The 12,951-nt window shown below is 40.9% G+C and overlaps 1 protein-coding gene across 1 annotated transcript in view; it reads left to right on the top strand.

Annotated features, from left to right (window-relative positions):
• Positions 1-12,951, top strand: part of SHC3 (SHC (Src homology 2 domain containing) transforming protein 3) — a 56,864-nt gene that overhangs the window by 24,551 nt on the left and 19,362 nt on the right. The window contains exons 3-4 of the mRNA XM_010138351.1: positions 8,636-8,699; positions 11,380-11,499. Coding sequence (XP_010136653.1) covers positions 8,636-8,699; positions 11,380-11,499 — 184 coding nt within the window. The remainder of the gene's footprint in view (positions 1-8,635; positions 8,700-11,379; positions 11,500-12,951) is intronic.

Here is a 12,951-nt window from a genome sequence, read left to right as displayed (position 1 = left end):
AATAGGAGAACTGGAGTAGTATCAATCAGTTGTATTATATTTATTCTTTTCTATAATGAATGTAATGTCATGTGAATTCTTGAGCAAATAAATGGGTGTGCAAGCCAAGGGTCAGCAGTTATGCATAATGATAAATAAAAGCCAGCTGAATCCACATGTTACATCATAAATTATCCAGTGATAATTCTTGTAACACGTGTGAAGTCAAGATGACTTTCTTGGGCAGAATGACGGACAGAAGCATTTAATTTTCAACACAGTGGAGAAAGAGGAGGACTAGCAGGCCAGACTACTGAGCTAACCACAGGTGGCAAGTGGTCCTAAGTTCATCTGAAACCTACCATCATCGTCACGGGAAGGAGCCACTCTTAAGCTTGCGTAGCCAGGCCCTTTGTGCCTCAGGCTGTTACTTATAAAAAAAAACAGGTAAAATTCTTTTGTAACACTTGCAATGTTTGCAGTTTATATAATATGTTTGTAAGCTTCCTGTTCAATCTGTTGCCGTGTAATGAGTCTTCGCTGCAGTGTAGTATGCATGAGTGTGGTTATGCACTGGTTTGAATTAGAATGATGTTGCATGTGCTGCTTGTACAGCAGTGTCTGGACTACAAGGCTGCACGTTCATTGGTATTTAATTGAATGCAACCGGTTTACTGCATGCAGCTTCAGAAATTCACACCTCCCTGTGCTGAGTAAAACATTATATTGCATGCTGTGTTAATAACAAATAGACCAGAGGACTGAAACACTTCATATCAGCAGTGGACCTGAGTCTGAACTGATCCAAGCCCTCTCCTTGAACTCTGTTGGGCTGGGCAGTTGAAAGGGATTCCTCTCCAAATGTAGGGCCTGGATTTTGTTAATTGTGAGAACCAAATCTGTTTTTGCCAATATCCCAATCTTCTGGAGGGGAAATGATAGAAAACCAGATTTTAGAGCTGGGTTTGAGTCCAATGCTAAACAATATGAATGAAGCTCAGTTGCTGTAGTGTTTCTTTCAACTGTATCTGTATTTGCAGAAATTCACTGTCAGCAAGCATCATTGAGAAAAAGGATGGAAGATGTTGAAAAGGAAGAATGCTTCCCCTGTGATTTTTGAAGAGGAATAGGTAACACGTTATCTGCAGTGAACTCTGCATTCAGTCTGCTGCTTAACGTGCTCTCTTGCCTGGAAGGGGTGAGTGTGGTTCACCCCTGCCTTCTGCTGTGTGGACTCTGGATGTGGGGTGGTGCTTAGGGGATGGTGCTTAGGGAATGGCAGAACACGCATACCGGCACCACAGTCTGGATACACACCTGTGTGCAGGAGGGGGTGTGAATGGGAATCCTCTTTGCTTGTGCATGGTTACTTCAGGACCAAAGCTCTGGCAAGCACAGGGTGCTGTCTACTGCTCAGTTCATCAGGAAGCAGGATTCTCAAAAGTGGATAGGGACACTTCAGCACACCTCTAAGTGGGGCAATGACAGCTATAGTGCCTGATACTGTCAGAGAATAATTTACGTTTGCTAGATTAGCTGCCATTAGCACAGAAATGTGTTAGAATAAATAGTGTTTTATATGCTTGACATTGAAATCTTTCCTGTACAGTATAGTATTAGGGGGAAAATTGTTAACTAGTATTTGGATTAATTCAACTAACATGCGGTAATGCAAAGCCTGAGTTAGAATGATTAACTGAGCTGCCTCGTTCCACTTGCCTTTGTGAGGAAGCGAAGAGCCTCTCAAGATATGGGGAAGATGGGGAGTTGAAAGCCAAATTGTCAAGGAAGCAGCTATGGGTTTAGCTTTACTCTTGGTTTTCAGAAAGTTGGTAACTCCACATGGTCCTTTAGAAGCAGAAGACTAAGGCAGAGTGGTCGTCACATGTTTTAACTGCAAATCACAATGCAGAGTTAACAACTGCCTAGCACCTTGGAAACATAGATACTCTCAAGTTCTTCTGCTAATAACATCTAGCATCTTGATTACACAGAGAAATGAAGGCATGAGGAATTTGAGTGTCTTTCATGTGACATGTTCAGTTACAGTTCGTCACCACTGGATGGTCCTTTTTGTGTATTTCTAAAATGTCATATTGTCTTATGGAGTTATTCAAAAGGGCAGTGCTAGACATTTAATAAAAAAAGAGGTTTTGCAAGATATGTACCTCCAATGTTCTGCTTCAGACATGAATCCAGTTAGAAGTCAGAGAAAAATATTCATTAGACTAAATTTTTTCATTTTACTTTTGTAAGTTTTCCTGTGCCTTTCTTTGAAATACCTACTGTGGACTACTCTTTGAGTGAGAAGATACTATAGGAAATAACCTGACGTGGGACCTGGTTTGGAGGTTACTGTGATCCTAATTTAGCAACAGAAGACAGTTTTAATTTCTCTCCATCTCCCTGACCACTACTAGGATAAACAGCTAGAGACCAGGCTGAATGGAAAGAAACTTGAAAGTCACAAAAGCAATTAAAGGACTGATCTACCTAACAGATCTAAACCTCCAAGTACATTTTCTTTTAATTTTTTGGTGTCACTGATTTTGTTCTTGACAGGTGGAGGGTTGTGGAGAAGGAATGCTTTCAGAGGTGTGCATTCAACACTAAGGATTTGTATACCTCACTTTATGCTCATAAAAGATGCATCTAGGATCTGTTTGTTCCAGTTTTGCTAAGCACAAATCTGACTGTGTGTGCGTGCAAAGTGAAGAGGTACATCTAAATAAGGTGTGATACTGGATAAACAGTTTCACTCTGTATTTCTAAAAATAAGAGCATTGTTCAGAACAACTGTTTCAGAAGTCATCAAGATCAGGTAGAGTTCTCTGTTACTGATGAATGAAACAGTTTCTGAAACTTACTTCCATATTATAAAAGAAGGTACAAGTTGTACTGAAATTGCCTCAAATATTCTTGAAGATAGATCATCTATAAATACTGAGAACAGAGCTGTCATTGAGCATACCAGTGGATAGAAATTTTCTATGACAATAAAAGCAAGAGTCCTCTCAAGTGCATTGACTTCTATAAGCAGATTGATATAAGTCTCACACTGAAGATGCAGGAGTTTGCGTTGGTTTGCATTATTACATACCTAATAGGTACTCTACATCTAGCAGATGCTTAAACCAACCCTTTCACTGTGTAAAGTTTATTCAAGAAAGCAAAAACAGAGTGGGCCAGCTTTCTTTCCTTTTCTGCTTGTAGATTTTCTACGCACGTGTTTCAAGAAACAAAATGAGGAGCTGAGGGGAAGAAAAAGAGGCAGCGTCATCTCCTTGCTCTACGAGTGTCAACAACTTGCATGCCACATCTACCGATGTCACCTTATTCCACAACCTTTTTCTTCCAGGCTTTCTGCGGTCAGGACAGGCTTCACTTGCCCCACTTTCTTGGGGCACTCGTCCACAGGGGGATCCCTGCATGCTACTCAATTTATGGCAGTAGGCGCATCCACACTCCACAGTTAGCCTCCCCTTCTTACAAACATACTGTCTGTTCTGTTTCCCTTAGCTACTTCTCCAGCCTTACATCTTCCAGACATGGTCAACTTGCCAGTTGGCATTTAAAGGTCTGTAAACAATAATATACTGGTTTAGTCTTCCGAGCTTATGAATGTCCCCTGTGCTACTTCAGACAGCACACACTCATATTGCCTGTTTTGCGAATGAACAATAATACTTCAATTATTAAATGGATTTCCAAAAATGTTCTTTTGGTCTCCGTTCTTTTCTTTTTCAGAAGCAGGTTATTTTTATATTTAGTATAGACTTTGTTTCTCCTCGGCAAATACTGGTACAACACCTGGTAATGATTTATAAATTATTATTAAAAATTGCAAGAATATAATACTGTTAAGAAGTAGATGGGAGCCTTCTATTCAATTCTTCTGGGCATGTCTTGCTTTCATTTAGGAAGCCCATCTTTTGACGCCATTTTTTTTAACCTGTGAAGCCCTATGCTTTGGGGGTGGGAAAGATAAACTTGGGAACTATAGAATACTCAAAGATATTAACAAGAGAATATTGGTAGGTTTCAAGTCTTGTCATACAGATTATTTCAAACTAAAACTAGTCACAGTTTGTCATCTCAATATTTGAGATGGCTATGCTTTTTCCAAATATGTTGAGAAAATGTGTGCAATTTTTATTGCAGTCATATATCCATATGAGTTTCCGAATTCTGTTTTTTAGTCAATAAAATCATATTAAAACCAGTAACAACAAAGCCTATCATCACAGCCAAAAAAAAAATCTTTAAAATCACAAGAAGGGAAGGTATTTTCACGTGATGAGGTTTCATAGAGGAACAGATTTGAGCTTCCTGAGTGGGCTACTTTATATAACACTCAGAGTAAAATATGACTAACGCTACGAAAAATACCAGGGCATTAGCCTTTTTAATGGAACAAAATCACAATGTAAAATGCCTTTTTTTCCTGTTTCAGAGAGGTGTCGAATCACTTTAAAGCAGAATAGGCCTCAGAAAATGCCTCTTGGTAATTTTTCATTGGATACATTTGTGTGCTGAAATTGCATTCAAAATACACGTTTTGTGCCAAGAAAATGACTCCACAGTATGACCATCTGCAAAGCAGAAAATACTCTTGGACAGATTTGGAACTCAGCATGTGGTCCCTACTGCAGACAATGTGGTAGCTAATTTTACAAGAGATCAAGATAACTCTGCACTGGTAGTTAATCTGAGCCTAGCTAATGAAACAGCCTGTGGCTTAGAAAAGGTGTAACGTGTGTGTCCATGTCAAATGGACCTTACTGGAAGGAAAGCGAATGTAGTCACATCTAACTTTTCAACACTCTGTGCAACTGTTTAGCCTTGCAGCTATGTCCAGAACTTCTTCTTTTGCCTTCCTTAGACAAATGTTTGCATGCACAAGTCAGGTAACAGCGCTCTCAGCCTAGCAGCAGTATCTATTTCTGGGCTTGATTTGTGGCTCAGGTGTTCATGCTGCAGAGACGTTTGTAACTTTGATTTGCTGCAAGAAAAGCTTACATCTGCCCTGTGCTGCCTGGCAGTGCAAGCCAGAAAGAAAAATTTAGGATGTCTTTTCCACATCATCAGGCTATCTGTGTAAAGACCACCCCTCCCTGCACGCCAAACCCCCTCCCCCTCCCCCCGCGCAAAATGATCTAGAATGTTCTGAACAGAGAGATCCAGGAACCCTCCGCTAGAAAAAGTGCATATATTTAGGTATGCAGCAATCTTTTTTCTTCTTTTCATCAGATACTTTAAGACTCCTCAGCTCCCAGGTGGGAGAAGTACTGTGCCTTTTGTTGCAGGTACACAAAGAGCTGCTGCCAGGGCACTCTGACCTTGCGTAGGCAGAATCGCTCTGTGAATATCTTTTCTGAAGTTCCCAGCATTTTCACCAAAAGCATTGTCAGCTTAACCCCTGCAGTTGCTTGGGTACATTTAGTATTCACAGAATTTCAAAATCTGAAGTTAAAAGAATTGTCAAATTCAAGTTCAGACATCCTGCCTCATCTGACGTGTATCTCAACAAGCTGTCACCTTTCCAGGGTCCTTCTCCCCACCTCCAGTCTTCCTGCAAACTTTGGGGACACTGAGTTCAGTAAAGCTGAAGGTATTTTGCAAAAAGAAAGAGAGGTAGCTGCAGCGCTGTGCTGCTGAGTGAGAGGCTGTATATCCTAGCTTTTCAGCTGCTTAGTGCCTTCCCTGCTCTGCCAAGGCAGGGCGTACAAACAGCAGCTAAGTCTGCCTTGCCACCCTTCAGCCTTTTCAGCCGATGTGTTTCCTCTCCTACACTCAAGTGGCAGTTTTGATCAACAAGGTCCTTGGGTCAGATGTGTCTATTGAGTAACATACTTTGTCTGATTATCAGGAGCTGGCGGAAGAGATACTAGCCATAATGCTATGAATCCCAGCCTCGCACCAGAAAAATAAGTTTCCAAAGACTTTTTGTCTCTGGGTGGCCTGAAAATTCCCTTTTCTTCCTACCTGCTCCATGTTGCTGCTAGAGAGAGAAGATGGTGGAGGCAAAGAGAAAGAGAAAGGAAGTTGCAGGCGAATTTATCTCTCAAGCACAGCTCATACCTCTGAAATACAAATCCTTTTTTGTGAGAGGCAAACCGTATGAGGGATCTCAATGCACTAATCGGACCACTGGAGGAGACCAAGAGGATGAAGTGCTGGTGATGCCTCTGTGTCAGCAACTTGCAACCAAAATGCCTGGGAAGTTCAGGCACACCTGGTGAAGAAAAATGTGTGGGTCTGGGAGATGGTGGTGGGCTGGAGACTGCAACAGGCCTGGACTCCCAACTGATTGTCTCTAAAGGATTTGGTTTGGAGCAAGAAAGAGGTGGGAAACCACAACTTTTAGCTCTGTAGCAAAGCAGAGGGGATTGTTCTGTATAATGTAATGTCTGTTTGCTTTTCCTGAGTCAAAGAAAGGCAGTTTTGGTGGAGAAGAAGAATATTCCTTTTTTTCTGATTACATTTTCAGGAGTGTCCTACATCTCAGTATCGTGATGATTGTGTGTGTGATGCTTGCTGTGCTGTATTTCTAAGACGCATCAGGGCTGCTCTTTTAAACCAATCAATGTTTACTTGCTCTGTAAGAAAAGTTGGTAGCCACTTTAACTAAAGCACTTGTTTGGAGACAAATAAGTATAGTCGTAAATGTGGCAACTAAATACAAGCACTGAACTGTGAAATGAAGTACTTGTGATGGTCTGAGGGCATATGCAAGGCAGGGTTTGTAGTGAGAGGCAATTTTATTAGATGAGCAAGAAAAAGACAAGTGGTAGAACAATCAAGCTCTCCTCTAGACTTGAAGAGAGGATTGTGTGCCTGAAAGGCTTTTGGACTATCTTTTGCTATAAATCTCATGCTTCCTTGGATTTGCAGTACTTTAAACCTGCTGCAAGGCCTGTTCCACCCTCACCCACCCCCCAGAAAATAGTAAATGCATGTGATTATTTCAGGTGATGCAAACTTTGGGTTGGGTCCTAGTTAAAAGCACCCAGGCACAACTATCTGGTCATTACTGATTGCACCTGGATAAATGGTGACATTTGATGAGCCATTCTGTGTTGAAATCAAGCTCTCCTCTAGACTTGAAGAGAGGATTGTGTGCTGCCTGAAAGGCTTTTGGACTATCTTTTGCTATAAATCTCATGCTTCCTTGGATTTGCAGTACTTTAAACCTGCTGCAAGGCCTGTTCCACCCTCACCCACCCCCCAGAAAATAGTAAATGCATGTGATTATTTCAGGTGATGCAAACTTTGGGTTGGGTCCTAGTTAAAAGCACCCAGGCACAACTATCTGGTCATTACTGATTGCACCTGGATAAATGGTGACATTTGATGAGCCATTCTGTGTTGAATGCTGGTACACATATGACATTTCTCTCCTGACTCACTTGTTGATCCTGTGCATTCACCTAATGGGTAGTTGAAATGTCATTGTGCACATGGCATAAAATTAAAGTAATTTATGTTTTATCAGGCTAATGTTTCAAGGTTTTGATTATTTTGACTGTTCTTTAGCTTGTAGTTGATGGTCTCCCACTCCTTATTTTTTTTTAAATGAAGAATGTACCATTTGCATGTTTTTAGGTCTAAATATAATGTGCTGTTAGTTTCAATCCATTTTAAAAATAGTTTTAAACAAGGTTTGGAGTCAACTTTATTCATCCTTGCGCAACTGTTCTGTCTTATGGTATCAACAATACAGGTCTATGACAGCTTTGTAGCTAAGGGTCACAGGAAATGCTGTGTGTGCAGAGAAGCAAATTCTAAATACTGACCAGATCAGCTATTCAGATAATAAGTTGCTAAATACTGGAAGGATCTGTAAGATTTGTTTGCAGCAGTATGACTACAAGAGTTTCAAGTAATATACATCTAGTCTTCTGTGACAGAGTATGAATTCAAATTAATTTTCCACATGCATTTCATTTACTCATTCTGAGTGCAACAGGAAGAACAAAGCAATATTAGAAAACTGAAGTGAAATGTTAATGGCATTAATTTTGCTTACAATATAAAAGTAGGCTCACTAATAAATTATTCATATTGTTTTGAACAAATATAAATTAAAATTTTGTACATTGCATGTATTGTACACAACGTGCATATTACCAGGTATATTCTAGGGTTCTGATATTATCTAAGGCACTTGGCTCTGCCTGGAAAAGTGCATTGTATAGGAGAGAGAAAAATGATAATTACTACTGCTTACATTACAAGAAGGGTTTAAAAAAACAGGTGTAAACCAATGTTGATTAAAGACCATGTCTTGTGATCAGATTCCTCATAGCTTAATAAGGTACAAAAATGAGACTTGGAAGAATGTATTAAAGACAAATATTGTAATTTATGGTGAGAAAAGTTCTTTTTAATAGCGCGAGAAAACATTTTTATCCTTTGCATCTTCCAGATACTCTTCCTTACGCAAACATAGACTATTTACTGTCTTCTGCTTCACGTTGAAGTAATCTAAATTTGAATAGCACCTGTTTTAGCCTTGAGAAGAGAGCTGACCCGCTTGCTATCCTCATTTGTGAACAGAAGTACAGTTGTGAAGCTGTTTTCTCCCGGTGCATTTCAAGTATAATGAGGAAACCCGCACATTCATTTGCCATAAAGCTTTTTTCTGTCTCTTCAGGGAAGCAATCAGTCGTGTTTGTGAAGCCGTGCCTGGTGCTAAAGGAGCCTTCAAGAAACGAAAGGTATTTGTCTTTTCTTGTAGTGAAGCTGACTTTATTTTCTTAGTTCAACACAGAGGAGACCAGGCACAGCAGACAGGTGACTTTAAAGCTGTTTTGGGAATTGCAGATCATTAATCATTTAAAGTATTGGCTGTTTTCACTCACTGTATGTTGCCTGTTGCCCTTTGGGTCAGGATCTTCTTTTATAGGCATCTAGAAGTATGAGTACACCTAGGAATAAGATTGTGGCTTCCCTTTATGTTCCTACTGTAGAAACCGCCTTATTTTCTGTCTTTTGCCTTTTGTAAATTGCAGGTGGAAAGCTTAAAAAGAACAAAAAAGGGTGCCTTTTCATAAAATGCATGAGTAAACTGTGGAAAAGGGTGCTGGAGGGTTTTGGCATACAGAGGCAAAAAAATATACAGAGTTTCGAAAGTGATTAGATCTGTTCTTGGAGCAGAGCTCTACTGGTCAGTTAATGAGTTTGGAAATCAGTGATTTCTGGAAATGTAGAGAACATACCGTGTGATCCTCTGTTCTCTATCCCCTTTCCATGAACACCTGTGGCCGATAGTCAGTGTCCAGCACCAATGGCAGGTCCAGTGGGTGATGGCCTGGCATGATTATGACCATGCTTGTATTCCTATTTGTATGGTAGGAGTTAGGATCTGCAGGGAAGGCGTGGAGGAAGCCCCAGCCCAGCTCCTGCACTGACGGCTGTCAGCAGCGCTGGCTGTTTTTCCAGGGACCTGCTAGCAAGCTGGAATTTAATGCTAACTCTAAGGGAAGGAGCATAGAAAGCAGTTAATTATAGCCCTGTGTGTGTTGTTGGGCTCAGGAGGAGAATGGGCAAATGGAGGAAAAGGTCTGCCTGCTTCCCCAGCTGCTCCACCATTTCAGCAGAATCCCAGCAGAAAGGGATGAGATGAAATGCCACTTGTTTGCAAAGGAGAATCTTCCCCTGATAAAATAAGGCATATGTGACAACATATGCCACAGTGTAATTGGAAATTGTCTCAGAAATTAAGGTTGTGTTTTCCCTGCCACCACCACCAAATTTATCTCATTGGCATTTCCTAGGTTCTCTGACTTTTGTGTTTAAACCTGAAAGTATAAAGGAAAACATCTTTTTCCTTGGAAAGCAAAATGACATGAAATGCCATTGGAAATGTAGTTTGAACAGAGTCCCAAGGGCCTGATGAGACACCTCGCTGTATTACTGGTTTTAGAAGCAACGTTGCTTATCAGTTACTGAAAAGAAATAGCGTTTCTAGAGTAAGTGTCATGGCTGAGAAGAAAACTTGCTCAGCAACAGAATTTCAGATAATTGTTAAAGACAGGTATCTTTTGCCAGTCTGTACTTTCATTATGTTTTTACCACTGATGGCTTAGGAATTTGTTTAAAGTGACCTGCACTTCTTCAGGCCATGTTTTCACACATTGCCCACACTGTGTGCAGGTGATCCTTAGGCACGAGCTGGGAACCATGAAGGTCTAAGGAAAGAAGAGAAACAAGAATGTTCAAAAGGGCTTGTTTTAAAAATAAGCTGGTGGAGAACTAGCTCTGTAACATGACAAAGTTAAAATAGCGCAGCACAAACATAACATATGAGCAGTACGTAGGTAGCATATTTTTAATGAACTAAACAGAAGGGAAAGAAATTAAAACTGAATATATGTAAGCTTTAAGGAGCAAAGAAGCACAAGTGTGTCCATCCTGCTAGGCACAAAACTTTCCGAGTTTGCAGGCAGCTTAGGACAAATGCAAATACAGTGGCAGAAGAACACTGCCTCCAGTCACAGCTTTGCTCTTATATCCTAATGACCAGCATAAATATTCACCAGTGCAAGTACAGTGAGTGGAAGGACTTGTCTGTTACGGCTGGGAAGCCTGATTTTGACCAGGCTGTTGTTGCCTGAGTGAGACTGCTCTCCTGCAGCTGTGTAGCTGTCCCGTAGCTACGCTGTCAAAGGTGAGAAGTTTGTAAATTTTGCTTTGGCAGCATAACTTGTATTGCTACAAAACCTCCTAAGACCTGGTGAAAGGCCTACAAAAGCTACCAATATTTTTACATCCCCTTCATTGCATTCCAACACTTTGTACTTACTCTCTGAGTTGGTAGTCTTTATCTGCATGTTGTACCCCAACATGCAGAGGTTTTAGCCTGTCTGGGTATCACCTGCTGTGAAGAAGTCTACAAGCATCATACTGGTGTCTCCCTTTCCGTGAGTATCATACTTCGGTATCACTGGAGTGCCACTTCCCATGTGGGAAGAGGGCAGAGCAGTCAGTAGATGCAGAGCAAACGACAGGTTTCATTTGAGAAGTGGAAGCAGGTTTTACAGAATAATAACATGCCATCTTAAGATACTGATTAAGGCATTCATCTTTGTCTGCTCACTTGGTCCCTTGGTGAAGATGAGACTTTGCTTTCTCACAAAACCCCCTATTTTGTTAGGTCAAGAGTAGATGAATAAATACATGGCTAGCTGCTATTATTGTTGTCACCATCAGTCGTACTAGTAGTAGTGCAAATGAGAAATTATCTCCAGAGGAAAACAGCTATTGCAATGAAATGGTCTTTGAAAAGTCAGCAACTTTTTAGAAACCTTTAAGATTACAGCCAATCCTGAATACAATGAAGGCCATCCCAAATAAACAGAGAACAAAAATGTGCTTTTTTTTTTCCCCCCATCACAGCCACCGAGCAAAGTTCTTTATAGCATCTTAGGAAAGAGCAATCTTCAGTTTGCAGGAATGAGCATAATGCTGAATATCTCCACCACCAGCTTAAACCTAATGACTCCTGATACAAAACAGGTGAGTGTAACTGCCATATTAACTTGTGAGGCTATTGATGAACAGCCTACTGCACAATTATTTGCTGTCTGCCAAAATACTTAGTTGCTCAAGTTATTATTCCTCAATGATGTCTATAAAATGAATGAAAACAGGATGTAAAGCATAGTAGGAGTCATAGTTTATTCCAGTGTTCAACACAGCTTGAATTATTTTCTTCTTACCATGTTTCAGGTAGCTCAGTTTTGCTCTTAAAAGACTTACGACATGACGTGGCATGTGTCGGTCATGGGAGTTCTTGCTGGGTACTGCTGGAAACTTTCAGAGTGTTAGAAGGGATGCGTTTGGAGTAAGTGACTGAAGGACTGAATGCAGATCCCCAATTTTGTTGTCATTCTTCCCATTTAGAGCCTTAAAAGACAATTTCATGAGGCACAGCTGAAAATACAGCCTCAGGGATTTTGCAGTGCAGTAAAATGCCAGTCTTTTAGAAGAGACAAGCCCGCCTTTTTCAAGCAGAGCATTTCTTCATTGTGCCGAAGGTACAGACAGACTTTGGGGGATCACTGCAGCAGATTGTGAGTGATGTATGAGATGAGAAAAATCCTTGCTCAGGGTATATATAAAAAGAAAGCAGACAGGCATACATTGTCACTGCTGTGCTATTTGCTGTGAGCGACATGTCTTAGGGCACACAGTATGCCCAGATACAGCTGAAGATAACAAAAGAAATATTCCCCGCTGTCCTTAGGACCCTCAGGATTAAAGAGCAAGAAAGAATGCGTACATTGTCTATTAAAAAGCTTGCTGTTTATTGTTATGTTTTCATTGACTTAATTCTTACTCTTGTATAGAAAACATCATAATCTTCTGCAGTGAGCACTGAGACTGAGGAACCAGCATTATGGCTGGTTACAGTCATTTGGAGCCTTATTATGGAATACACGCAGCAGTGCTTTTCACAAGGATAGTTGCCCCCAGCCAGAAGCATAGGAACATGGTGTTAATTAGATTTACTAAAAACGTGCCAAACTCGGAAAGTTCCCATGTCTTCAGCTGGTGTCATGGTAGAAATGGAGTTAAATTGATTTATCTCAGGAAAGAATCCCCACCCAGGTGTTTTGCCTTTTCTCTGAATTGACAGGACTGTTTATCCTTCTCTCACATAATTCTTTTAGGAACAGACTAGGTCTGGGTGCTGCAGGCCTGGGAAACCTCTGGTTTCTCTGTGATCTCTAGTCTGGCTGCGGTCTCCCTTGTTTCTTGATTGTGCCAAGAATTCGGTTTGAAAATAAGCATGGCTCAGCAGCTTTGCCCTTCAAGGCCCCACCCAGGAAGCTGCCTCTGAGCTTTGGTAGTAGCCTCTTTTTCCCAAAGGAGCTGGAAGGAAAGGAAAGAGAAGACAGCGTGTTGGCCCTTGGGGTAGCAGGAAAACAATTGTGTGTATCCCTGTACAACTGTTTTGTGAACGTG

This window comes from Buceros rhinoceros, unplaced genomic scaffold (genome assembly GCF_000710305.1).
Source record: "Buceros rhinoceros silvestris isolate BGI_N320 unplaced genomic scaffold, ASM71030v1 scaffold4906, whole genome shotgun sequence".
Classification (NCBI taxonomy): Eukaryota; Metazoa; Chordata; class Aves; order Bucerotiformes; family Bucerotidae; genus Buceros; species Buceros rhinoceros.
The sequence above is the reverse complement of the archived record's forward strand: the minus strand, read 5'-3'. Positions and strand labels throughout refer to the sequence as shown.